The sequence below is a fragment of the Oncorhynchus kisutch genome, unplaced genomic scaffold (assembly GCF_002021735.2).
Source record: "Oncorhynchus kisutch isolate 150728-3 unplaced genomic scaffold, Okis_V2 Okis09a-Okis19a_hom, whole genome shotgun sequence".
Classification (NCBI taxonomy): Eukaryota; Metazoa; Chordata; class Actinopteri; order Salmoniformes; family Salmonidae; genus Oncorhynchus; species Oncorhynchus kisutch.
Genome location: NW_022261985.1, coordinates 17,203,474 through 17,230,557, shown reverse-complemented (window position 1 = coordinate 17,230,557; position 27,084 = coordinate 17,203,474). Strand labels below are relative to the sequence as shown.

At 49.0% G+C, this 27,084-nt stretch overlaps 1 protein-coding gene across 1 annotated transcript in view; it reads right to left on the bottom strand.

Moving 5' to 3' along the window:
* Positions 1 to 27,084, bottom strand: part of LOC109887441 (epidermal growth factor receptor kinase substrate 8-like) — a 150,697-nt gene that overhangs the window by 39,770 nt on the left and 83,843 nt on the right. The window contains 6 exon segments of the mRNA XM_031815377.1: positions 7,874 to 8,010; positions 9,075 to 9,157; positions 9,318 to 9,467; positions 12,018 to 12,086; positions 12,540 to 12,632; positions 15,967 to 16,034. Coding sequence (XP_031671237.1) covers positions 7,874 to 8,010; positions 9,075 to 9,157; positions 9,318 to 9,467; positions 12,018 to 12,086; positions 12,540 to 12,632; positions 15,967 to 16,034 — 600 coding nt within the window.

Below are 27,084 nucleotides of genomic sequence, written 5' to 3'. Positions count from 1 at the left end.
CTAGCCACTTTAACTATGCCACTTTGTTTACATACTCATCTCATATGTATATACTGTACTCGATACCATCTACTGTATCTTGCCTATGCTGCTCTGTACCATCACTCATTCATATATCCTTATGTACATATTCTTTATCCCCTTACACTGTGTATAAGACAGTAGTTTTGGAATTGTTAGTTAGATTACTTGTTGGTTATTACTGCATTGTCGAACTAGAAGCACAAGCATTTCGCTACACTCGCATTAACATCTGCTAACCATGTTTATGTGACAAATCAAATTTGATTTGATTTGATGTAGACTTGACCATGAAACTTACAGGCTCTTAACCAACAATGCAGAATACAACAGGTATGTAGACTTGACCATGAAACTTACAGGCTCTTAACCAACAATGCAGAATACAACAGGTATGTAGACTTGACCATGAAACTTACAGGCTCTTAACCAACAATGCAGAATACAACAGGTATGTAGACTTGACCATGAAACTTACAGGCTCTTAACCAACAATGCAGAATTTTTTAAAGTAAGAAAATATTTGCTACAAGAGCATTAGTGAGTTTGGGCGATTAGGCCTGGCTCGCAGTCGGCGTTCCAATTCATCCCAAAAGTGTTCCATGGGGTTGAGGTCAGGGCTCTGTGCAGGCCAGTCAAGTTCTTCCAAACCCAGATTTGTCTGTCTCACTGCCATATGGTGTTTCATCACTCCAGAGAACGTGGTTCAACTGCCCCAGAGTCCAATGGAGGCGAGCTGTACACCACTCCAGATAACGTGGTTCAACTGCCCCAGAGTCCAATGGAGGCGAGCTGTACACCACTCCAGATAACGTGGTTCAACTGCCCCAGAGTCCAATGGAGGCGAGCTGTACACCACTCCAGATAACGTGGTTCAACTGCCCCAGAGTCCAATGGAGGCGAGCTGTACACCACTCCAGATAACGTGGTTCAACTGCCCCAGAGTCCAATGGAGGCGAGCTGTACACCACTCCAGATAACGTGGTTCAACTGCCCCAGAGTCCAATGGAGGCGAGCTGTACACCACTCCAGATAACGTGGTTCAACTGCCCCAGAGTCCAATGGAGGCCAGCTGTACACCACTCCAGATAACGTGGTTCAACTGCCCCAGAGTCCAATGGAGGCCAGCTGTACACCACTCCAGATAACGTGGTTCAACTGCCCCAGAGTCCAATGGAGGCGAGCTGTACACCACTCCAGATAACGTGGTTCAACTGCCCCAGAGTCCAATGGAGGCGAGCTGTACACCACTCCAGATAACGTGGTTCAACTGCCCCAGAGTCCAATGGAGGCGACCTGTACACCACTCCAGATAACGTGGTTCAACTGCCCCAGAGTCCAATGGAGGCGAGCTGTACACCACTCCAGTCGACGCTTGGCATTGCGCATGGTGATCTTAGGCTTGTGTGCAGTTTCTTGGCCATGGAAACCCATTTCATGAAGCTCCCGGCGAACAGTTCTTGTGCTGACGTTGCTCTACTCTGCTCTGCTGACGTAAGCTCTACTCTCATGGCCGGAAATAGAGGGGTATTACCCGGGTGGTGAGTTAGGGCCTTTAGGCCTGTATTTGTCCTCTCATCCCAGGAGAGAGAGGCCTGTTCCCGGATAGGGAGTTAGGGCCTTTAGGCCTGAAGGTCCACAGTTCCACTGTCCTTAAGGGGGGCAGAGCAGTCAGCCTCTGTGGAGGTTAGCTGCTCTGTCCCCCTTTTTTTTGGCCCATTTCCCCAATACCAGGCCCAGAGTTGGACATAGTGCAATTTCTTTGATGTGTTTCAGTTCTGTATCGGGTATAAAGGACTGGAGTCATTCAGTGTGTTTCAGTTGTGTACCAGGTATAAAGGACCGGAGTCATTCAGTGTGTTTCAGTTCTGTATCAGGTATAAAGGACCGGAGTCATTCAGTGTGTTTCAGTTCTGTATCAGGTATAAAGGACCGGAGTCATTCAGTGTGTTTCAGTTCTGTATCAGGTATAAAGGACCGGAGTCATTCAGTGTGTTTCAGTTCTGTACCAGGTATAAAGGACCGGAGTCATTCAGTGTGTTTCAGTTCTGTATCAGGTATAAAGGACCGGAGTCATTCAGTGTGTTTCAGTTCTGTATCAGGTATAAAGGACCGGAGTCATTCAGTGTGTTTCAGTTCTGTATCAGGTATAAAGGACCGGAGTCATTCAGTGTGTTTCAGTTCTGTATCAGGTATAAAGGACCGGAGTCATTCAGTGTGTTTCAGTTCTGTATCAGGTATAAAGGACCGGAGTCATTCAGTGTGTTTCAGTTCTGTATCAGGTATAAAGGACCGGAGTCATTCAGTGTGTTTCAGTTCTGTATCAGGTATAAAGGACCGGAGTCATTCAGTGTGTTTCAGTTCTGTATCAGGTATAAAGGACCGGAGTCATTCAGTGTGTTTCAGTTCTGTATCAGGTATAAAGGACCGGAGTCATTCAGTGTGTTTCAGTTCTGTATCAGATATAAAGGACCGGAGTCATTCAGTGTGTTTCAGTTCTGTATCAGGTATAAAGGACCGGAGTCATTCAGTGTGTTTCAGTTCTGTATCAGGTATAAAGGACCGGAGTCATTCAGTGTGTTTCAGTTCTGTATCAGGTATAAAGGACCGGAGTCATTCAGTGTGTTTCAGTTCTGTATCAGGTATAAAGGACCGGAGTCATTCAGTGTGTTTCAGTTCTGTATCAGGTATAAAGGACCGGAGTCATTCAGTGTGTTTCAGTTCTGTATCAGGTATAAAGGACCGGAGTCATTCAGTGTGTTTCAGTTCTGTATCAGGTATAAAGGACCGGAGTCATTCAGTGTGTTTCAGTTCTGTATCAGGTATAAAGGACCTTCAGTAATAATTATGTGTCATTAAGTAGTACTGTAAGCTGTTTGAGTTTAGTTGTAGTTGTTGTTGTTGTTCTATTAGTTGTAGTTGTTGTAGTAGATGTTGTTGTTGTTCTATTAGTTGTAGTTGTTGTAGTAGTTGTAGTTGTTGTAGTAGTTGTTGTAGTTGTTGTAGTAGATGTTGTTGTTGTTGTTGTAGGTGTTATTGTATTAGTTGTAGTTGTTGAAGTAGATGTTGTTGTTGTTGTAGTTGTTGTTGTATCAGTTGTAGTTGTTGTAGTAGATGTTGTTGTTGTAGTTGTTGTATTAGTTGTAGTTGTTGTAGTAGATGTTGTTGTTGTTGTTGAAGTAGATGGTGTTGTTGTAGGTGTTGTTGTTGTTGTAGGTGTTGTTGTATTAGTTGTAGTTGTTGTAGTAGATGGTGTTGTTGTTGTTGTTGTTGTATTAGTTGTTGTTGTTCAAGTAGATGTTATTGTTGTAGTAGATGTTGTTGTTGTATTAGTTGTAGTTGTATTAGTTGTAGTTGTTGTAGTAGATGTTGTTGTTGTAGTTGTTGTAGTAGATGTTGTTGTTGTAGGTGTTGTTGTTGTAGGTGTTGTTGTATTAGTTGTAGTTGTTGTAGTAGATGTTGTAGTTGTTGTTTTATTAGTTGCAGTTGTAGATGTTGTAGTTGTTGTAGTAGATGTTGTTGTTGTAGGTGTTGTTGTATTAGTTGTAGTTGTTGTAGTAGATGTTGTTGTTGTTGTAGTTGTCGTATTAGTTGTAGTTGTTGTAGTAGATGTTGTTGTTGTTGTTGTAGTTGTTGTATTAGTTGTAGTTGTTGTAGTAGATGTTGTTGTTGTTGTAGTTGTATTAGTTGTAGTTGTTGTTGTATTAGTTGTAGTTGTTGTAGTAGATGTTGTTGTTGTTGTTGTTGTTGTATTAGTAGATGTTGTTGTAGTTGTTGTAGTAGATGTTGTTGTTGTAGTAGATGTTGTTGTTGTAGTTGTTGTAGTAGATGTTGTTGTTGTTGTAGTAGTAGTAGTTGTTGTTGTTGTTGTTATATTAGTTGTAGTTGTTGTAGTAGATGTTGTTGTAGTTGTTGTAGTAGATGTTGTTGTTGTAGTAGATGTTGTTGTTGTAGTTGTTGTAGTAGATGTTGTTGTTGTTGTAGTTGTTGTTGTTGTTATATTAGTTGTAGTTGTTGTAGTAGATGTTGTTGTTGTTGTTGTAGTTGTTGTATTGGTTGTAGTTGTTGTAGTAGATGTTGTTGTTGTATTAGTTGTAGTTGTTGAAGTAGTTGTTGTATTAGTTGTAGTTGTTGAAGTAGATGTTGCTGTTGTTGTTGTAGGTGTTGTTGTATTAGTTGTAGTTGTTGAAGTAGATGTTGTTGTTGTTGATGTAGGTGTTGTTGTATTAGTTGTAGTTGTTGTATTAGTTGTAGTTGTTGTAGTAGATGTTGTTGTAGTTGTTGTAGTAGATGTTGTTGTTGTAGTAGATGTTGTTGTTGTAGTTGTTGTAGTAGATGTTGTTGTTGTTGTTGTATTAGTTGTAGTTGTTGTAGGTGTTGTTGTATTAGTTGTAGTTGTTGAAGTAGATGTTGCTGTTGTTGTTGTAGGTGTTGTTGTATTAGTTGTAGTTGTTAAAGTAGATGTTGTTGTTGTTGATGTAGATGTTGTTGTATTAGTTGTAGTTGTTGTAGTAGATGTTGTTGTTGTTGTTGTTGTAGTTGTTGTATTAGTTGTAGTTGTTGTAGTAGATGTTGTTGTTGTTGTTGTATTAGTTGTAGTTGTTGTAGTAGATGTAGTTGTTGTATTAGTTGTAGTTGTTGTAGTAGATGTTGTTGTTGTTGTTGTTGTATTAGTTGTAGTTGTTGTAGTAGATGTTGTTGTAGTTGTTGTAGTAGATGTTGTTGTTGTAGTTGTTGTAGTAGATGTTGTTGTTGTTGTAGTTGTTGTTGTTGTTATATTAGTTGTAGTTGTTGTAGTAGATGTTGTTGTTGTTGTAGTTGTTGTATTAGTTGTAGTTGTTGTAGTAGATGTTGTTGTTGTATTAGTTGTAGTTGTTGAAGTAGTTGGTGTATTAGTTGTAGTTGTTGAAGTAGTTGTTGTTGTTGTTGTAGGTGTTGTTGTATTAGTTGTAGTTGTTGAAGTAGATGTTGTTGTTGTTGTATTAGTTGTAGTTGTTGTAGGTGTTGTTGTATTAGTTGTAGTTGTTGAAGTAGATGTTGCTGTAGTTGTTGTATTAGTTGTAGTTGTTGTAGTAGATGTTGTTGTTGTTGTTGTAGTTGTTGTATTAGTTGTAGTTGTTGTAGTAGATGTTGTTGTTGTTGTATTAGTTGTAGTTGTTGTAGTAGATGTTGTTGTAGTTGTTGTAGTAGATGTTGTTGTTGTAGTAGATGTTGTTGTTGTAGTTGTTGTAGTAGATGTTGTAGTAGATGTTGTTGTTGTAGTAGATGTTGTTGTAGTTGTTGTTGTTGTAGTAGATGTTGTTGTTGTAGTAGATGTTGTTGTAGTAGATGTTGTTGTAGTTGTTGTTGTTGTTGTTGTAGGTGTTGTTGTATTAGTTGTAGTTGTTGTTGTAGTTGTACTAGTTGTAATTGTTGTAGTATATGTTGTTGTTGTAGTTGTTGTTGTTGTAGTAGATGTTGTTGTTGTAGTAGATGTTGTTGTTGTTGTTGTATTAGTTGTAGTTGTTGAAGTAGATGTTGTTGTTGTTGTTGTTGTAGTTGTATTAGTTGTAGTTGTTGAAGTAGATGTTGTTGTTGTTGTATTAGTTGTAGTTGTTGTAGTAGATGTTGTTGTTGTTGTAGTTGTTGTAGTAGATGTTGTTGTTGTTGTTGTATTAGTTGTAGTTGTTGTAGTATATGTTGTTGTAGTTGTTGTAGTAGATGTTGTTGTTGTAGTTGTTGTAGTAGATGTTGTTGTAGTTGTTGTTGTTGTAGTAGATGTTGTTGTTGTAGTAGATGTTGTTGTAGTTGTTGTTGTTGTAGTAGATGTTGTTGTTGTAGTAGATGTTGTTGTAGTAGATGTTGTTGTAGTTGTTGTTGTTGTAGTAGATGTTGTTGTTGTTGTTGTTGTAGGTGTTGTTGTATTAGTTGTAGTTGTTGTTGTAGTTGTACTAGTTGTAATTGTTGTAGTATATGTTGTTGTTGTTGTAGTAGATGTTGTTGGTGTAGTAGATGTTGTTGTTGTTGTTGTATTAGTTGTAGTTGTTGAAGTAGATGTTGTTGTTGTTGTTGTAGTTGTATTAGTTGTTGTAGTAGATGTTGTTGTTGTTGTTGTAGTTGTTGTATTAGTTGTAGTTGTTGAAGTAGATGTTGTTGTTGTTGTATTAGTTGTAGTTGTTGTAGTAGATGTTGTTGTTGTTGTTGTTGTAGTTGTTGTATTAGTTGTAGTTGTTGAAGTAGATGTTGTTGTTGTTGTATTAGTTGTAGTTGTTGTAGTAGATGTTGTTGTTGTTGTAGTTGTTGTATTAGTTGTAGTTGTTGAAGTAGATGTTGTTGTTGTTGTAGTTGTTGTAGTAGATGTTGTTGTTGTAGTTGTTGTATTAGTTGTAGATGTTGTTGTTGTAGTTGTTGTATTAGTTGTAGATGTTGTTGTTGTTGTAGTTGTTGTAGTTGTTGTTGTTGTAGTTGTTGTTGTTGTTGTAGTAGATGATGTTGTTGTTGTTGTTGTAGTTGTTGTTGTAGTTGTTGTTGTTGTAGTAGATGTTGTAGTTGTTGTTGTTGTAGTAGATGTTGTTGTTGTTGTTGAAGTAGATGTTGTTGTAGTTGTTGTTGTTGTAAGAGATGTTGTTGTTGTTGTTGTAGTAGATGTTGTTGTTGTTGTACTAGTTGTAGTTGTTGTTGTTGTTGTTGTAGTAGATGTTGTTGTTGTTGTTGTTGTCTCTCTTCAAAAGGAAAAAGGAAAAGCTCGTATTCCTTCTTAAATTCCAGGAATATCATTTTCTTCTTAACCATGTAAAGATTGTTGTTGAGATAGTGATGTATTTGTCTTTTTCTTTAATTCTAAATCAGATGTAACTTTTGCTGAGTATGAGATTACTCAGCAATGTACCCTCTTAGAGGCCTCCCAAATGATATCGGAGGTTGGCTTGTCTCTGCCCTCTTGGTCTACATTTGTAAAGGTAAAGATGGTAAAGATTTGTATTTTTAGTTTTAATACATTTGGGGTCCAGAAGATGTGCTCTGTTCATTCTCTATGAACATACTGAAGTGATATTGAAACAGCCAATGGTTGTGCTGTACTCCGTGTACTCCGAGGGGATCAGACATGTCAAGTAGCTCTCAGAAACCGGTAGGTATCTCCATGTAAAGCCTTGTAGAGACAGTCAGTGGTTCAGTCTCACTACATCCCCTGGTTGAACCCCTAGAACAGCTCTATCTCTCAACTGGCACCTGGTTGAACCCCTAGAACAGCTCTTTCTCTCAACTATCACCTGGTTGAACCCCTAGATCAGCTCTATCTCTCAACTATCACCTGGTTGAACCCCTAGAACAGCTATCTCTCAACTATCACCTGGTTGAACCCCTAGGACAGCCCTATCTCTCAACTATCACCTGGTTGAACCCCTAGAACAGCTCTATCTCTCAACTATCACCTGGTTGAACCCCTAGAACATCTCTTTCTCTCAACTATCACCTGGTTGAACCCCTAGAACAGCTCTATCTCTCAACTATCACCTGGTTGAACCCCTAGAACAGCCCTATCTCTCAACTATCACCTGGTTGAACCCCTAGAACAGCTCTATCTCTCAACTATCACCTGGTTGAACCCCTAGAACAGCTCTATCTCTCAACTATCACCTGGTTGAACCCCTAGAACAGCTCTATCTCTCAACTATCACCTGGTTGAACCCCTAGAACAGCTCTTTCTCTCAACTATCACCTGGTTGAACCCCTAGAACAGCTCTATCTCTCAACTAAACTGTTGTTCAAGTCCATTCATGTTGCCATATCATTGACTGCTGAGTGATATCCTGCTTATTAGAAGGCAGAACCTTCCAGACTCAGTAAGTCCCGGTAACGTGTGTTTCCTTACAGTCCTGCTGCTCCGCCGCCCAGGCTGACCAGGCTGCCACACGACTCCTCACGTCCACCTGGGTGAGAGTGGCGGGGGGCTCGGGGGCGGGCGCCGCGGGGGGCGGCGGGATGACCCCGTCACTCTTCAGAATCATCCTATAGGAGTACGGGAAGAGGAGAGAACAGGCAGATAGACAATCAGATACAGACCAGACCCAGATTCAATTCACAGATACAAACAGCACCCCATACAGCACTGATACAGATACAGCCATGGAATGGAAACCAGCCAATCACAACAACTACTTTAACAACTACAGAAACCCATACCAAGCCCAGTTTAATATTAAAACCTTCAGGATAAGAACCCATTCTAACAGAGCCCTATAAAGTAACAGAACCCAGAGCCCTATAAAGTAACAGAACCCATTCTAACAGAGCCCTATAAAGTAACAGAACCCAGAGCCCTATAAAGTAACAGAACCCGTTCTAACAGAACCCTATAAAGTAACAGAACCCATTATAACAGAGCCCTATAAAGTAACAGAACCCATTATAACAGAGCTCTATAAAGTAACAGAACCCATTCTAGCAGAGCCCTATAAAGTAACAGAACCCGTTCTAACAGAACCCTATAAAGTAACAGAAACCATTATAACAGAGCCCTATAAAGTAACAGAACCCATTATAACAGAGCTCTATAAAGTAACAGAACCCATTCTAGCAGAGCTCTATAAAGTAACAGAACCCATTCTAGCAGAGCTCTATAAAGTAACAGAACCCATTCTAACAGAGCCCTATAAAGTAACAGAACCCATTCTAACAGAGCCCTATAAAGTAACAGAACCCATTATAACAGAGCCCTATAAAGTAACAGAACCCATTCTAACAGAGCCCTATAAAGTAACAGAACCCATTATAACAGAGCTCTATAAAATAACGTAGTGTTTCTAGTCTCTACTACAGTACAGAGTCCAGTCAGAGACGACAGGTAGTTAGAGGTGTTTTAACCTAGTGTTTCTAGTCTCTACTACAGTACAGAGTCCAGTCAGAGACGACAGGTAGTTAGAGGTGTTTTAACCTAGTGTTTCTAGTCTCTACTACAGTACAGAGTCCAGTCAGAGACGACAGGTAGTTAGAGGTGTTTTAACCTAGTGTTTCTAGTCTCTACTACAGTACAGAGTCCAGTCAGAGACGACAGGTAGTTAGAGGCATTGTACCGTAGTGTTTCAGGTCTCTTCTTCACCTTGCCTCCCTTCTGATCCATCATGGCCCCCTCTATATCAGCCTGGATCAGGTTGGCCTGGTGGAGACAGACAGACAGAGAGAGAGAGAATACATCACTAACTGTGTGTGCGTGTGTGTGTGTGTGTGTGTGTGTGTGTGTGTGTGTGTGTGTGTGTGTGTGTGTGTGTGTGTGTGTGTGTGTGTGTGTGTGTGTGTGTGTGTGTGTGTGTGTGTACCTTGATGTCGTCACACTGGAACAGGTGCAGGTCTGGTTTGCCCTGGCCCGGCTCCTTACACACCAGAGCCAAGATGGAGTCGTAGTTGCAGGATGACATCACTGCCTGGCAGTGCATGATGGTCCCCAAGGGAAAGTTCTCCAACTCATTCTGAAACAATAACCAACAGGTCAATTAACCAGCTTAAAAACTGTACTGAGACCAGCCCTAACAAACAAGTCAGTTAACAGAACCAGCTTAAAAACTATACTGAGGCCAGCCTTAACAAACAGGTCAGTTAACAGAACCAGCTTAAAAACTATACTGAGGCCAGCCCTAACAAACAGGTCAGTTAACAGAACCAGCTTAAAAACTGTACTGAGGCCAGCCTTAACAAACAGGTCAGTTAACAGAACCAGCTTAAAAACTATACTGAGGCCAGCCCTAACAAACAGGTCAGTTAACAGAACCAGATTAAAAACTGTACTGAGACCAGCCCTAACAAACAGGTCAGTTAACAGAACCAGATTAAAAACTGTACTGAGACCAGCCCTAACAAACAGGTCAGTTAACAGAACCAGCTTAAAAACTGTACTGAGGCCAGCCTCTGAATATTCAGGTCATTAAGGAAGTTATGGTGTCACTGTGAACTTGTGGTTTAAAGTTGGTGTAAAAAGGTTCCCAGAGGAAAGTTTAACAGAGCAGCCTCTTATAGAAGGCCAGGACTATAGGACCCTTTGGTTCACACCTAATACTCATCTAATCACATGGGGAAAATACTACACCATCAACTGATCAGACCACTGATCAGACCACTGACCAAACCACTCATCAATCAACTGATCAAACTACTGATCAGACCACTTGATCAAACCACTGATCAATCAACTGATCAGACCACTGATCAAACCACTGATCAATCAACTGATCAAACCACTGATCAAACTGTTCTTGTTAAAGGCTCTGCATGGTCAATCCACTGTCTGTAGTGGCTGTACATCGTTACAGTGATACGACCTCTGTAGAAGTCAAGGCATTAAAACCTCTTCGGGCTAGGGGGCGGTATTTTCACGTCCGGATGAAAAGCGTGCCCAGAGTAAACTGCCTGCTACTCAGGCCCAGAAGCTAGGATATGCATATAATTGGTAGATTTGGATAGAAAACACCCTAAGGTTTCTAAAACTGTTAAAATATGTTTGTGAGTATAACAGACCTTATTTGGCAGGCGAAACCCCGAGGGCAAACCATCCAGGAATTTGTTTTTGAGGTGACTGTTTTCAAATAGGTTTCTATGTGAATGTAGATTTCTGAGGCATTTGGTTGCAGTTCCTATGGCTTCCACTTGATGCCAACAGTCTTTAGAAATTGGCTGCTGGTTTTCCTTTGAGAAATGAATGATTTCCATGTGTCACTCCAGGTGCACTCTAATGTTTTGGTGTGACCTGGAACGTGCTTCACCTTGTTTTCGTCCGGTATTGAACACAGGTATTATCCCGTTTGAAATTGTATAGATTATTTACGTTTTAAAATATCTAAAGTTGGATTAGGAAAGTTGTTTGAAATGTTTGCACAAAGTTTACAGGTCAATTATTATTATTATTAGACGAGCTGGAACCGGTGTTTTTCTGAATCAAACGCTCCAAATTAATGGACATTTTGGAGATATAACAACGGAATTAATCGAACAAGAGGACCATTTGTGATGTTTATGGGACATATTGGAGTGCCAACAGAAGAAGATCTTCAAAGGTAAGACATTAATTATATCGTTATTTCTGAGTTTTGTGTCGCGCCTGGCATGTTGAAATATGATTGTCATGTGTTTGTTTGATGGGGCGCCGGCCTCAGATAATCCCATGGTATGCTTTCGCCGTAAAGCCTTTTTGAAATCTGACAAAGCGGCTGGATGAACAAGAAGGTAAACTTTAATTTGGTGTATTGCACCTGTGATTGTATGAAAGTTAAATATTTCTAATAATTTATTTTTGAATTTCGCACTCTGCAATTTCACCGGATGTTGTCGAAACGTTCCGCTAGCGGAACCCCCAGCCGTAATAGGTTGATCCATCTGGCGTTTCCCTGAGCATGGCAGGGCTGTTGTGTTTATACAGGACCTGCCGTTTCCCTGAGCATGGCAGGGCTGTTGTGTTTATACAGGACCTGGCGTTTCCCTGAGCATGGCAGGGCTGTTGTGTTTATACAGGACCTGGCGTTTCCCTGAGCATGGCAGGGCTGTTGTGTTTATACAGGACCTGGCGTTTCCCTGAGCATGGCAGGGCTGTTGTGTTTATACAGGACCTGGCGTTTCCCTGAGCATGGCAGGGGCTGTTGTGTTTATACAGGACCTGGCGTTTCCCTGAGCATGGCAGGGCTGTTGTGTTTATACAGGACCTGGCGTTTCCCTGAGCATGGCAGGGCTGTTGTGTTTATACATGACCCCCCAGCTAGCGCCAACATTACAACACGTGGGCACGGTCATGGGGTACGGAGCGCCATTTGGCCTCTGCACGCCTCAGGAGGCTCCACTATCGCGTCATCTTCCATACACCACCTCCAACCACATTTTCCGGTCAGGCATAAATGGGCTTTTAGAGATCCACTAGCCAAGATTACTTTCAGTAATTCCCTGATATGATATCCATGGTCTAGCCAGTAGGTCCCATGATACCCCTGTCCAGTGTATCAGATCTGGTTCTTCAGACGGCATTCCTGCTCACCCACCTTGGTCTCTGGGTCAATGAGGCTGACTGTCTTCTCCTCCACCTGCAGCAACATGTCCTGGGTCCATACCTAATATCAAACCAATAGGAACACATTGGATCTCTACAGCAGATACCTGATATCAAACCAATAGGAACACATTGGATCTGTACAGTAGATACCTGATATCAAACCAATAGGAACACATTGGATCTGTACAGCAGATACCTGATATCAAACCAATAGGAACACATTGGATCTGTACAGTAGATACCTGATATCAAACCAATAGGAACACATTGGATCTCTACAGCAGATACCTGATATCAAACCAATAGGAACACATTGGATCTGTACAGCAGATACCTGATATCAAACCAATAGGAACACATTGGATCTGTACAGTAGATACCTGATATCAAACCAATAGGAACACATTGGATCTCTACAGCAGATACCTGATATCAAACCAATAGGAACACATTGGATCTGTACAGTAGATGCTTTGGGGAATCAGAATCATAAATGTGTCCTGTGCTTCACCTTCCCCTTGGCATCCAGCAGGCGGAGCTTCCTGATTCCATCCTCAGTGTTGATCATGGCTTCCTTCCTGTCCAGAACAAATGTGGTCAGGTGCTGAGAGGAGAGGGGTTGAGACGCAGGGGGGATAGGAGAGATTAGAGAGGGTTTGGGACACAGAGAGGATAGGAGAGATGGGAGAGGGTTTGGGAACACAGAGGGGATAGGAGAGATGGGAGAGGGTTTGGGAACACAGAGGGGATAGGAGAGATGGGAGAGGGTTTGGGAACACAGAGGGGATAGGAGAGATGGGAGAGGGTTTGGGACACAGAGGGGATAGGAGAGATGGGAGAGGGTTTGGGACACAGAGGGGATAGGAGAGATTAGAGAGGGTTTGGGGCACAGGGGAGATAAGAGAGATGGGAGAGGGTTTGAGACACAGCGGGGATAGGAGAGATTAGAGAGGGTTTGGGGCACAGGGGAGATAAGAGAGATGGGAGAGGGTTTGAGACACAGAGGGGATAGGAGAGATGGGAGAGGGTTTGGGACAAAGAGGGGATAGGAGAGATTAGAGAGGGGTTGGGGCACAAGGGAGATAAGAGAGATGGGAGAGGGATTGAGACACAGGTTAGTAACAATCTCTACCCTACCACTAACACACTGTGTATGTACGGTAGTAGACTGACCTCAACATGGTACTGTGGGGTGTTAGTCACGCTGTATGTACGGTAGTAGACTGACCTCAACATGGTACTGTGGGGTGTTAGTCACGCTGTATGTACGGTAGTAGACTGACCTCAACATGGTGTTAGTCACGCTGTATGTATGATAGTAGACTGACCTCAACATGGTGTTAGTCACGCTGTATGTATGGTAGTAGACTGACCTCAACATGGTGTTAGTCCGGTAGTAGACTGACCTCAACATGGTGTTAGTCCGGTAGTAGACTGACCTCAACATGGTGTTAGTCACGCTGTATGTATGGTAGTAGACTGACCTCAACATGGTGTTAGTCACGCTGAATGTATGGTAGTAGACTGACCTCAACATGGTGTTAGTCACGCTGTATGTATGGTAGTAGACTAACCTCAATATGGTGTTAGTCCGGTAGTAGACTGACCTCAACATGGTGTTAGTCCGGTAGTAGACTGACCTCAACATGGTGTTAGTCACGCTGTATGTATGGTAGTAGACTGACCTCAACATGGTGTTAGTCACGCTGTATGTATGGTAGTAGACTGACCTCAACATGGTGTTAGTCACGCTGTATGTATGATAGTAGACTGACCTCAACATGGTGTTAGTCCGGTAGTAGACTGACCTCAACATGGTGTTAGTCCGGTAGTAGACTGACCTCAACATGGTGTTAGTCACGCTGTATGTATGGTAGTAGACTGACCTCAACATGGTGTTAGTCACGCTGTATGTCCGGTAGTAGACTGACCTCAACATGGTGTTAGTCCGGTAGTAGACTGACCTCAACATGGTGTTAGTCACGCTGTATGTATGATAGTAGACTGACCTCAGCATGGTGTTAGTCACGCTGTATGTAGGGTAGTAGACTGACCTCAACATGGTACTGTGAGGTGTTAGTCACGCTGTATATGGTAGTAGACTGACCTCAACATGGTGTTAGTCACGCTGTATGTATGGTAGTAGACTGACCTCAACATGGTGTTAGTCACGCTGTATGTATCGTAGTAGACTTACCTCAACATGGTGTTAGTCACGCTGTATGTATGGTAGTAGACTGACCTCAACATGGTGTTAGTCACGCTGTATGTGCGGTAGTAGACTGACCTCAACATGGTGTTAGTCACGCTGTATGTACGGTAGTAGACTGACCTCAAGATGATGTTAGTCACGCTGTATGTATGATAGTAGACTGACCTCAGCATGGTGTTAGTCACGCTGTATGTAGGGTAGTAGACTGACCTCAACATGGTACTGTGAGGTGTTAGTCACGCTGTATGTACGGTAGTAGACTGACCTCAACATGGTGTTAGTCACGCTGTATGTATGGTAGTAGACTGACCTCAACATGGTGTTAGTCACGCTGTATGTATCGTAGTAGACTTACCTCAACATGGTGTTAGTCACGCTGTATGTATGGTAGTAGACTGACCTCAACATGGTGTTAGTCACGCTGTATGTGCGGTAGTAGACTGACCTCAACATGGTGTTAGTCACGCTGTATGTACGGTAGTAGACTGACCTCAACATGATGTTAGTCACGCTGTATGTATCGTAGTAGACTGACCTCAACATGGTGTTAGTCACGCTGTATGTACGGTAGTAGACTGACCTCAACATAGTGTTAGTCACGCTGTATGTACGGTAGTAGACTGACCTCAACATGGTGTTAGTCACGCTGTATGTATGGTAGTAGACTGACCTCAACATGGTGTTAGTCACGCTGTATGTACGGTAGTAGACTGACCTCAACATGGTGTTAGTCACGCTGTATGTATGGTAGTAGACTGACCTCAACATGGTGTTAGTCACGCTGTATGTACGGTAGTAGACTGACCTCAACATGGTATTAGTCACGCTGTATGTATGGTAGTAGACTGACCTCAACATGGTGTTAGTCACGCTGTATGTACGGTAGTAGACTGACCTCAACATGGTGTTAGTCACGCTGTATGTATGGTAGTAGACTGACCTCAACATGGTGTTAGTCACGCTGTATGTACGGTAGTAGACTGACCTCAACATGGTGTTAGTCACGTTGTATGTACGGTAGTAGACTGACCTCAACATGGTGTTAGTCACGCTGTATGTATGGTAGTAGACTGACCTCAACATGGTGTTAGTCACGCTGTATGTACGGTAGTAGACTGACCTCAACATGGTGTTAGTCACGCTGTATGTACGGTAGTAGACTGACCTCAACATGGTGTTAGTCACGCTGTATGTACGGTAGTAGACTGACCTCAACATGGTGTTAGTCACGCTGTATGTATGGTAGTAGACTGACCTCAACACGGTGTTAGTCACGCTGTATGTACGGTAGTAGACTGACCTCAACATGGTGTTAGTCACGCTGTATGTATGGTAGTAGACTGACCTCAACATGGTGTTAGTCACGCTGTATGTACGGTAGTAGACTGACCTCAACATGGTATTAGTCACGCTGTATGTATGGTAGTAGACTGACCTCAACATGGTGTTAGTCACGCTGTATGTATGATAGTAGACTGACCTCAACATGGTGTTAGTCACACTGTATGTACGGTAGTAGACTGACCTCAACATGGTGTTAGTCACGCTGTATGTACGGTAGTAGACTGACCTCAACATGGTGTTAGTCCAGTAGTAGACTGACCTCAACATGGTGTTAGTCCGGTAGTAGACTGACCTCAACATGGTGTTAGTCACGCTGTATGTACGGTAGTAGACTGACCTCAACATGGTGTTAGTCACGCTGTATGTATGGTAGTAGACTGACCTCAACATGGTACTGCGAGGTGTTCGTCATGCTGTTGATGCTGTTTTTGGTGTAGTTCTTCCGTTGTTCTGGAGAAGGACAGGACACAGTCAGCAGCAAAACAAACAGCATCTAGACAGAACTACAGTCATATCATAGCATGTCTGCTAGGTTACCATGGTACCATTACTACAGTATCATTAAGTATCATCCTCAGGGAGAACTACAGTCATATCATAGCATGTCTGCTAGGTTACCATGGTACCATTACTATAGTATCATTAAGTATCATCCTCAGGGAGAACTACAGTAATATCATAGCATGTCTGCTTGGTTACCATGGTACCATTACTACAGTATCATTAAGTATCATCCTCAGGGAGAACTACAGTCATATCATAGCATGTCTGCTAGGTTACCATGGTACCATTACTACAGTGTCATTAAGTATCATCCTCAGGGAGAAATACAGTCATATCATAGCATGTCTGCTAAGTTACAATTGTACCATTACTACAGTATCATTAAGTATGCTACATGTTAGGAATCATCCGGTACATGTTAGGAATCATCCTCAGGGATAACTACAGTATCATTAAGTATCATGAAACATCACAGCATAGTTGAAAGATATGTGTTGCGTAGAAACCCAAAGTGGGTGGCCAGCAGAGATAGATGGGAAGCTGTGGGTTGGGATGGGCTGAGGGAAGCTGAGGGTTGGGATGGGCTGAGGGAAGCTGGGGGTTGGGATGGGCTGAGGGAAGCTGAGGGTTGGGATGGGCTGAGGGAAGCTGGGGGTTGGGATGGGCTGAGGGAAGCTGGGGGTTGGGATGGGCTGAGGGAAGCTGAGGGTTGGGATAGGATGGGCTGAGGGAAGCTGAGGGTTGGGATGGGCTGAGGGAAGCTGGGGGTTGGGATGGGCTGAGGGAAGCTGTGGGTTGGGATGGGCTGAGGGAAGCTGAGGGTTGGGATGGGCTGAGGGAAGCTGGGTGTTGGGATGGGCTGAGGGAAGCTGGGGGTTGGGATGGGCTGAGGGAAGCTGAGGGTTGGGATGGGATGGGCTGAGGGAAGCTGAGGGTTGGGATGGGATGGGCTGAGGGAAGCTGAGGGTTGGGATGGGATGGGCTGAGGGATGGTATGGGATGAGGGAAGCTGAGGGTTGGGACGGGATGGGCTGAAGGAAGCTGAGGGTTGGGATGGGATGGGCTGAGAGAAGCTGAGGGTTGGGATGGGCTGAGGGAAGCTGAGGGTTGGGATGTGCTGAGGGAAGCTGAGGGTTGGGATGGGATGGGCTGAGGGATGGTATGGGATGGGCTGAGGGAAGCTGAGGGTTGGGACGGGATGGGCTGAGGGATGGTATGGGATGAGGGAAGCTGAGGGTTGGGACGGGATGGGCTGAAGGAAGCTGAGGGTTGGGATGGGATGGGCTGAGAGAAGCTGAGGGTTGGGATGGGCTGAGGGAAGCTGAGGGTTGGGATGGGATGGGCTGAGGGAAGCTGAGGGTTGGGATGGGATGGGCTGAGGGAAGCTGAGGGTTGGGATGGGCTGAAGGAAGCTGAGGGTTGGGACGGCCTGAAGGAAGCTGAGGGTTGGGACGGGGTGGGCTGAGGGAAGCTGAGGGTTGGGACGGGATGGGCTGAGGGAAGCTGAGGGTTGGAATGGGATGGGATGAGGGAAGCTGAGGGTTGGGATGGGCTAAGGAAAGCTGAGGGTTGGTATGGGATGGGCTGAGGGAAGCTGAGGGTTGGTATGGGATGGGCTGAGGGAAGCTGAGGGTTGTGATGGGATGGGCTGAGGGAAGCTGAGGGTTGGGATGGGATGGGCTGAGGGAAGCTGAGAGTTGGGATGGGCTGAGGGAAGCTGAGGGTTGGGACGGGCTGAGGGAAGCTGAGGGTTGGGACGGGATGGGCTGAAGGAAGCTGAGGGTTGGGATGGGCTGAGGGAAGCTGAGGGTTGGGATGGGCTGAGGGAAGCTGAGAGTTGGGATGGAATGGGCTGAGGGAAGCTGAGGGTTGGGATGGGCTGAGGGAAGCTGAGGGTTGGGATGGGCTGAGGGAAGCTGAGGGTTAGGATGGGATGGGCTGAGGGAAGCTGAGGGTTGGGACGGGAAGGGCTGAGGGAAGCTGAGAGTTGGGATGGGCTGAAGGAAGCTGAGGGTTGGGACGGGGTGGGCTGAGGGAAGCTGAGGGTTGGTATGGGATGGACTGAGGGAAGCTGAGGGTTGGGATGGGATGGGCTGAAGGAAGCTGAGGGTTGGGATGGGCTGAGGGAAGCTGAGGGTTGGTATGGGATGGGCTGAGGGAAGCTGAGGGTTGGGATGGAATGGGCTGAGGGAAGCTGAGGGTTGGTATTGAATGGGCTGAGGGAAGATGAGGGTTGGGAAGGGCTGAGGGAAGCTGAGGGTTGGGATGGGATGGGCTGAGGGAAGCTGAGGGTTGGGATGGAATGGGCTGAGGGAAGCTGAGGGTTGGTATTGAATGGGCTGAGGGAAGATGAGGGTTGGGAAGGGCTGAGGGAAGCTGAGGTTTGGGATGGGCTGAGGGAAGCTGAGGTTTGGGATGAGATGGGCTGAGGGAAGCTGAGTGTTGGGATGGGATGGGCTGAGGGAAGCCGAGGGTTGGGATGGGATGGGCTGAGGGAAGCTGAGGGTTGGGACGGGATGGGCTGAGGGAAGCTGGGGGTTGGGATGGGCTGAGGGAAGCTGAGGGTTGGGATGGGCTGAAGGAAGCTGAGGGTTGGGACGGGATGGGCTGAGGGAAGCTGAGGGTTGGGACGGGATGGGCTGAGGGAAGCTGAGGGTTGGGAAGGGATGGGCTGAGCGAAGCTGAGGGTTGGGAAGGGATGGGCTGAGCGAAGCTGAGGGTTGGGACGGGATGGGCTGAGGGAAGCTGAGGTTTGGGATGAGATGGGCTGAGGGAAGCTGAGTGTTGGGATGGGATGGGCTGAGGGAGGCTGAGGGTTGGGATGGGATGGGCTGAGGGAAGCTGAGGGTTGGGACGGGACGGGATGTGCTGAGGGAAGCTGGGGGTTGGGATGGGCTGAGGGAAGCTGAGGGTTGGTATGGGAAGGGCTGAGGGAAGCTGAGGGTTGGGATGGGCTGAGGGAAGCTGAGGGTTGGGACGGGCTGAGGGAAGCTGAGGGTTGGGACGGGATGGGCTGAAGGAAGCTGAGGGTTGGGACGGGATGGGCTGAGGGAAGATGAGGGTTGGGATGGGCTGAGGGAAGCTGAGAGTTGGGATGGGATGGGCTGAGGGAAGCTGAGGGTTGGAATGGGCTGAGGGAAGCTGAGGGTTGGGATGGGCTGAGGGAAGCTGAGGGTTAGGATGGGATGGGCTGAGGGAAGCTGAGGGTTGGGACGGGAAGGGCTGAGGGAAGCTGAGAGTTGGGATGGGCTGAAGGAAGCTGAGGGTTGGGACGGCCTGAAGGAAGCTGAGGGTTGGGACGGGGTGGGCTGAGGGAAGCTGAGGGTTGGTATGGGATGGACTGAGGGAAGCTGAGGGTTGGGATGGGATGGGCTGAAGGAAGCTGAGGGTTGGGATGGGCTGAGGGAAGCTGAGGGTTGGTATGGGATGGGCTGAGGGAAGCTGAGGGTTGGTATGGAATGGGCTGAGGGAAGCTGAGGGTTGGTATGGAATGGGCTGAGGGAAGATGAGGGTTGGGAAGGGCTGAGGGAAGCTGAGGGTTGGGATGGGCTGAGGGAAGCTGAGGTTTGGGATGGGCTGAGGGAAGCTGAGGTTTGGGATGAGATGGGCTGAGGGAAGCTGAGTGTTGGGATGGGATGGGCTGAGGGAAGCCGAGGGTTGGGATGGGATGGGCTGAGGGAAGCTGAGGGTTGGGACGGGATGGGCTGAGGGAAGCTGGGGGTTGGGATGGGCTGAGGGAAGCTGAGGGTTGGGATGGGCTGAAGGAAGCTGAGGGTTGGGATGGGCTGAGGGAAGCTGAGGGTTGGGACGGGATGGGCTGAGGGAAGCTGAGGGTTGGGAAGGGATGGGCTGAGCGAAGCTGAGGGTTGGGAAGGGATGGGCTGAGCGAAGCTGAGGGTTGGGACGGGATGGGCTGAGGGAAGCTGAGGTTTGGGATGAGATGGGCTGAGGGAAGCTGAGTGTTGGGATGGGATGGGCTGAGGGAGGCTGAGGGTTGGGATGGGATGGGCTGAGGGAAGCTGAGGGTTGGGACGGGACGGGATGTGCTGAGGGAAGCTGGGGGTTGGGATGGGCTGAGGGAAGCTGAGGGTTGGTATGGGAAGGGCTGAGGGAAGCTGAGGGTTGTGATGGGCTGAAGGAAGCCGAGGGTTGGGACGGGATGGGCTGAGGGAAGCTGAGAGTTGGGACGGGATGGGCTGAGGGAAGCTGAGGGTTGGGACGGGATGGGCTGAGGGTTGGGACGGGACGGGCTGAGGGTTGGGATGGGATGGGCTGAGGGAAGCTGAGGGTTGGGATGGGCTGAAGGAAGCTGAGGGTTGGGACGGGATGGGCTGAGGGAAGCTGAGGGTTGGGACGGGATGGGATGAGGGAAGCTGAGGGGTGGGACGGGATGGGCTGAGGGTTGGGACGGGACAGGCTGAGGGTTGGGATGGGATGGGCTGAGGGAAGCTGAGGGTTGGGACGTGATGTGCTGAGGGAAGCTGAGGGTTGGGATGGGATGGGCTGAGGGAAGCTGAGGGTTGGTATGGGATGGGCTGAGGGAAGCTGAGGGTTGGTATGGGATGGGCTGAGGGAAGCTGAGAGTTGGGATGGGCTGAGGGAAGCTGAGGGTTGGGATGGGCTGAGGGAAGCTGGGGGTTGGGATGGGCTGAGGGAAGCTGAGTGTTGGGGTGGGAGGGGCTGAGGGTAGCTGGGGGTTGGGATGGGATGAGGGCAGCTGAGGGTTGGGATGGGAGGGGCTGAGGGTAGCTGGGGGTTGGGATGGGATGAGGGCAGCTGGGGGTTGGGATGGGATGGGCTGAGGGTAGCTGAGGGTTGGGATGGGATGGGCTGAGGGAAGCTGAGAGTTGGGATGGGCTGAGGGAAGCTGAGGGTTGGGATGGGCTGAGGGAAGCTGGGGGTTGGGATGGGCTGAGGGAAGCTGAGTGTTGGGGTGGGAGGGGCTGAGGGTAGCTGGGGGTTGGGATGGGATGAGGGCAGCTGAGGGTTGGGATGGGAGGGGCTGAGGGTAGCTGGGGGTTGGGATGGGATGAGGGCAGCTGGGGGTTGGGATGGGATGGGCTGAGGGTAGCTGAGGGTTGGGATGGGATGGGCTGAGGGAAGCTGAGTGTTGGGATGGGCTGAGGGAAGCTGAGGGTTGGGATGGGCTGAGGGAAGCTGAGTGTTGGGATGGGATGGGCTGAGGGTAGCTGAGGGTTGGGATGTGGAATTGGAGACAAGTGGGAGTGGAGTTGGGACGGGGAAGCTGAGGGTTGGGATGTGGAATTGGAGACAAGTGGGAGTGGAGTTGGGACGGGGAAGCTGAGGGTTGGGATGTGGAATTGGAGACAAGTGGGAGTGGAGTTGGGACGGGGAAGCTGAGGGTTGGGATGTGGAATTGGAGACAAGTGGGAGTGGAGTTGGGACGGGGAAGCTGAGGGTTGGGATGTGGAATTGGAGACAAGTGGGAGTGGAGTTGGGACGGGGAAGCTGAGTGTTGGGATGGGATGGGCTGAGGGTAGCTGAGGGTTGGGATGTGGAATTGGAGACAAGTGGGAGTGGAGTTGGGACGGGGAAGCTGAGTGTTGGGATGGGATGGGCTGAGGGAAGCTGAGGGTTGGGATGGGATGGGCTGAGGGAAGCTGGGGGTTGGGATGGGCTGAGGGAAGCTGAGGGTTGGGATGTGGAATTGGAGACAAGTGGGAGTGGAGTTGCTGTGTGAGAGATAGAATGATGGTCAAAGATAAAAGTAAAAAAATATATATTTTTAAAAGTCTAAATAAATCATAATAAAAAGTACATTTGAATGACACTAAGTGGCAGTGTTTTTACAACTAATGCCGGTTTGCCTGAGGCTGATGCCGTGCAGGTGTTTGTACACTTACACACACTCTCATTCAAATAAACACATAGAAGAACACACACATACAGGTAATAGTGCCAGACATGAACACAAACATATACAGTTGGCCTTGCTGTTATGATTGCAGTTGTCCTTCATGTCCTTTGTTTTCAATTCATTATTTAACAAATGTAAATGCTGTTTTCTTCTGTGTTCCTTTTCTGTCTTTAGTTCATTAGTTGTTGGTGCATTGGGGGGTTCTTGGGGGAATGGAATTCATTGTATTGTATTGTTCCTCCTGGGGGGGACTGTGGGAGGGTCTCGAAGTGTGGTGGCTGTGGGAGGGTCTCGAAGGGTGGGGGCTGTGGGAGGGTCTCGAAGGGTGGGGGCTGTGGGAGGGTCTCGAAGGGTGGGGGCTGTGGGAGAGTCTCGAAGGGTGGGGGCTGTGGGAGGGTCTCGAAGGGGGGGGGCTGTGGGAGGGTCTCGAAGAGGGGGGGCTGTGGGAGGGTCTCGAAGGGTGGGGGCTGTGGGAGAGTCTCGAAGGGTGGGGGCTGTGGGAGGGTCTCGAAGGGTGGGGGATGTGGGAGGGTCTCGAAGGGAGGGGGCTGTGGGAGGGTCTCTAAGGGGGGGGACTGTGGGACGGTCTTGAAGGGTGGGGGCTGTGGGAGGGTCTCGAAGGGTGGGGGCTGTGGGAGGGTATCAAAGGGTGGGGGCTGTGGGAGGGTCTCGAAGGGTGGGGGCTGTGGGAGGGTCTCGAAGGGTGGGGGCTGTATCAGGGTCTGGATGACAGTGGGGGCTGTTGGCTGGTATCAGGGTCTGGATGACAGTAGGGGCTGTGGGCTGGTATCAGGGTGTGGATGACAGTGGAGGCTGTGGGCTGGTATCAGGGTCTGGATGACAGTAGGGGCTGTGGGCTGGTATCAGGGTCTGGATGACAGTAGGGGCTGTGGGCTGGTATCAGGGTGTGGATGACAGTGGAGGCTGTGGGCTGGTATCAGGGTGTGGATGACAGTGGAGGCTGTGGGCTTGTATCAGGGTCTGAATGACAGTAGGGGCTGTGGGCTGGTATCAGGGTGTGGATGACAGTAGGGGCTGTGGGCTGGTATCAGGGTCTGGATGACAGTGGAGGCTGTGGGCTGGTATCAGGGTCTGGATGACAGTGGGGGCTGGTATCAGGGTGTGGATGACAGTGGAGGCTGTGGGCTGGTATCAGGCTCTGGATGACAGTGGGGGCTGTGGGCTGGTATCAGGGTCTGCATGACAGTGGGGGCTGTTGGCTGGTATCAGGGTCTGGATGACAGTAGGGGCTGTGGGCTGGTATCAGGGTCTGGATGACAGTAGGGGCTGTGGGCTGGTATCAGGGTGTGGATGACAGTGGAGGCTGTGGGCTGGTATCAGGGTGTGGGAGGGTCTCGAAGGGTGGGGGATGTGGGAGGGTCTCGAAGGGTGGGGGATGTGGGAGGGTCTCGAAGGGTGGGGGCTGTGGGAGGGTCTCGAAGGGTGGGGGCTGTGGGAGGGTCTCGAAGGGTGGGGGATGTGGGAGGGTCTCGAAGGGTGGGGGATGTGGGAGGGTCTCGAAGGGTGGGGGCTGTGGGAGGGTCTCGAAGGGTGGGGGCTGTATCAGGGTCTGGATGACAGTGGGGGCTGTTGGCTGGTATCAGGGTCTGGATGACAGTAGGGGCTGTGGGCTGGTATCAGGGTGTGGATGACAGTGGAGGCTGTGGGCTGGTATCAGGGTCTGGATGACAGTAGGGGCTGTGGGCTGGTATCAGGGTCTGGATGACAGTAGGGGCTGTGGGCTGGTATCAGGGTGTGGATGACAGTGGAGGCTGTGGGCTGGTATCAGGGTGTGGATGACAGTGGAGGCTGTGGGCTGGTATCAGGGTCTGAATGACAGTAGGGGCTGTGGGCTGGTATCAGGGTGTGGATGACAGTGGAGGCTGTGGGCTGGTATCAGGGTCTGGATGACAGTGGAGGCTGTGGGCTGGTATCAGGGTCTGGATGACAGTGGGGGCTGGTATCAGGGTGTGGATGACAGTGGAGGCTGTGGGCTGGTATCAGGCTCTGGATGACAGTGGGGGCTGTGGGCTGGTATCAGGGTCTGCATGACAGTGGGGGCTGTTGGCTGGTATCAGGGTCTGGATGACAGTAGGGGCTGTGGGCTGGTATCAGGGTCTGGATGACAGTAGGGGCTGTGGGCTGGTATCAGGGTCTGGATGACAGTAGGGGCTGTGGGCTGGTATCAGGGTCTGGATGACAGTGGGGGTTGGTATCAGGGTGTGGATGACAGTAGAGGCTGTGGGCTGGTATCAGGCTATGGATGACAGTGGGGGCTGTTGGCTGGTATCAGGGTCTGGATGACAGTGGAGGTTGTGGGCTGGTATCAAGGTATAGATGACAGTGGAGGCTGTGGGCTGGTATCAGGCTCTGGATGACAGTGGGGGCTGTGGGCTGGTATCAGGCCCTGGATGACAGTGGAGGCTGTGGGCTGGTATCAGACTCTGGATGACAGTGGGGGCTGTGGGCTGGTATCAGGGTCTGGATGACAGTGGGGGCTGTTGGCTGGTATCAGGGTCTGGATGACAGTAGGGGCTGTGGGCTGGTATCAGGGTCTGGATGACAGTAGGGGCTGTGGGCTGGTATCAGGGTGTTGGATGACAGTAGGGGCTGTGGGCTGGTATCAGGGTCTGGATGACAGTGGAGGCTGTGGGCTGGTATCAGGGTCTGGATGACAGTAGGGGCTGTGGGCTGGTATCAGGGTGTGGATGACAGTAGGGGCTGTGGGCTGGTATCAGGGTCTGGATGACAGTAGGGGCTGTGGGCTGGTATCAGGGTCTGGATGACAGTGGGGGCTGTGGGCTGGTATCAGGGTGTTGGATGACAGTAGGGGCTGTGGGCTGGTATCAGGGTCTGGATGACAGTGGAGGCTGTGGGCTGGTATCAGGGTCTGGATGACAGTGGAGGTTGTGGGCTGGTATCAGGGTATAGATGACAGTGGAGGCTGTGGGCTGGTATCAGGCTCTGGATGACAGTGGAGGCTGTGGGCTGGTATCAGACTCTGGATGACAGTGGGGGCTGTGGGCTGGTATCAGGCTCTGGATGACAGTGGAGGCTGTGGGCTGGTATCAGACTCTGGATGACAGTGGGGGCTGTGGGCTGGTATCAGGGTCTGGATGACAGTAGGGGCTGTGGGCTGGTATCAGGGTCTGGATGACAGTAGGGGCTGTGGGCTGGTATCAGGGTCTGGATGACAGTAGGGGCTGTGGGCTGGTATCAGGGTCTGGATGACAGTAGGGGCTGTGGGCTGGTATCAGGGTCTGGATGACAGTGGGGGCTGTGGGCTGGTATCAGGGTGTTGGATGACAGTAGGGGCTGTGGGCTGGTATCAGGGTCTGGATGACAGTGGAGGCTGTGGGCTGGTATCAGGGTCTGGATGACAGTAGGGGCTGTGGGCTGGTATCGGGGTCTGGATGACAGTGGAGGCTGTGGGCTGGTATCAGGGTCTGGATGACAGTGGGGGCTGGTATCAGGGTCTGGATGACAGTGGGGGCTGTGGGCTGGTATCAGGGTCTGGATGACAGTAGGGGCTGTGGGCTAGTATCAGGGTCTGGATGACAGTGGGGCTGTGGGCAGGTATCAGGGTGTGGATGACAGTGGAGGCTGTGGGCTGGTATCAGGCTCTGGATGACAGTGGGGGCTGTGGGCTGGTATCAGGCTCTGGATGACAGTGGAGGCTGTGGGCTGGTATCAGGCTCTGGATGACAGTGGGGGCTGTGGGCTGGTATCAGGCCCTGGATGACAGTGGAGGCTGTGGGCTGGTATCAGACTCTGGATGACAGTGGGGGCTGTGGGCTGGTATCAGGGTCTGGATGACAGTAGGGGCTGTGGGCTGGTATCAGGGTCTGGATGACAGTGGGGGCTGGTATCAGGGTGTGGATGACAGTGGAGGCTGTGGGCTGGTATCAGGCTATGGATGACAGTGGGGGCTGTGGGCTGGTATCAGGGTCTGGATGACAGTGGAGGTTGTGGGCTGGTATCAGGGTATAGATGACAGTGGAGGCTGTGGGCTGGTATCAGGCTCTGGATGACAGTGGGGGCTGTGGGCTGGTATCAGGCTCTGGATGACAGTGGAGGCTGTGGGCTGGTATCAGGGTCTGGATGACAGTGGAGGCTGTGGGCTGGTATCAGGGTCTGGATGACAGTAGGGGCTGTGGGCTGGTATCAGGGTCTGGATGACAGTAGGGGCTGTGGGCTGGTATCAGGGTCTGGATGACAGTGGAGGCTGTGGGCTGGTATCAGGGTCTGGATGACAGTGGAGGTTGTGGGCTGGTATCAGGGTATAGATGACAGTGGAGGCTGTGGGCTGGTATCAGGCTCTGGATGACAGTGGAGGCTGTGGGCTGGTATCAGGCTCTGGATGACAGTGGAGGCTGTGGGCTGGTATCAGACTCTGGATGACAGTGGGGGCTGTGGGCTGGTATCAGGGTCTGGATGACAGTGGGGGCTGTTGGCTGGTATCAGGGTCTGGATGACAGTAGGGGCTGTGGGCTGGTATCAGGGTCTGGATGACAGTAGGGGCTGTGGGCTGGTATCAGGGTCTGGATGACAGTAGGGGCTGTGGGCTGGTATCAGGCTCTGGATGACAGTGGGGGCTGTGGGCTGGTATCAGGGTCTGGATGACAGTGGGGGCTGTGGGCTGGTATCAGGGTGTTGGATGACAGTAGGGGCTGTGGGCTGGTATCAGGGTCTGGATGACAGTGGAGGCTGTGGGCTGGTATCAGGGTCTGGATGACAGTAGGGGCTGTGGGCTGGTATCAGGGTGTGGATGACAGTAGGGGCTGTGGGCTGGTATCAGGGTCTGGATGACAGTAGGGGCTGTGGGCTGGTATCAGGGTCTGGATGACAGTGGAGGCTGTGGGCTGGTATCAGGGTCTGGATGACAGTAGGGGCTGTGGGCTGGTATCAGGGTCTGGATGACAGTGGAGGCTGTGGGCTGGTATCAGGGTCTGGATGACAGTGGGGGCTGTGGGCTGGTATCAGGCTCTGGATGACAGTGGAGGCTGTGGGCTGGTATCAGGGTCTGGATGACAGTAGGGGCTGTGGGCTGGTATCAGGGTCTGGATGACAGTGGGGCTGTGGGCAGGTATCAGGGTGTGGATGACAGTGGAGGCTGTG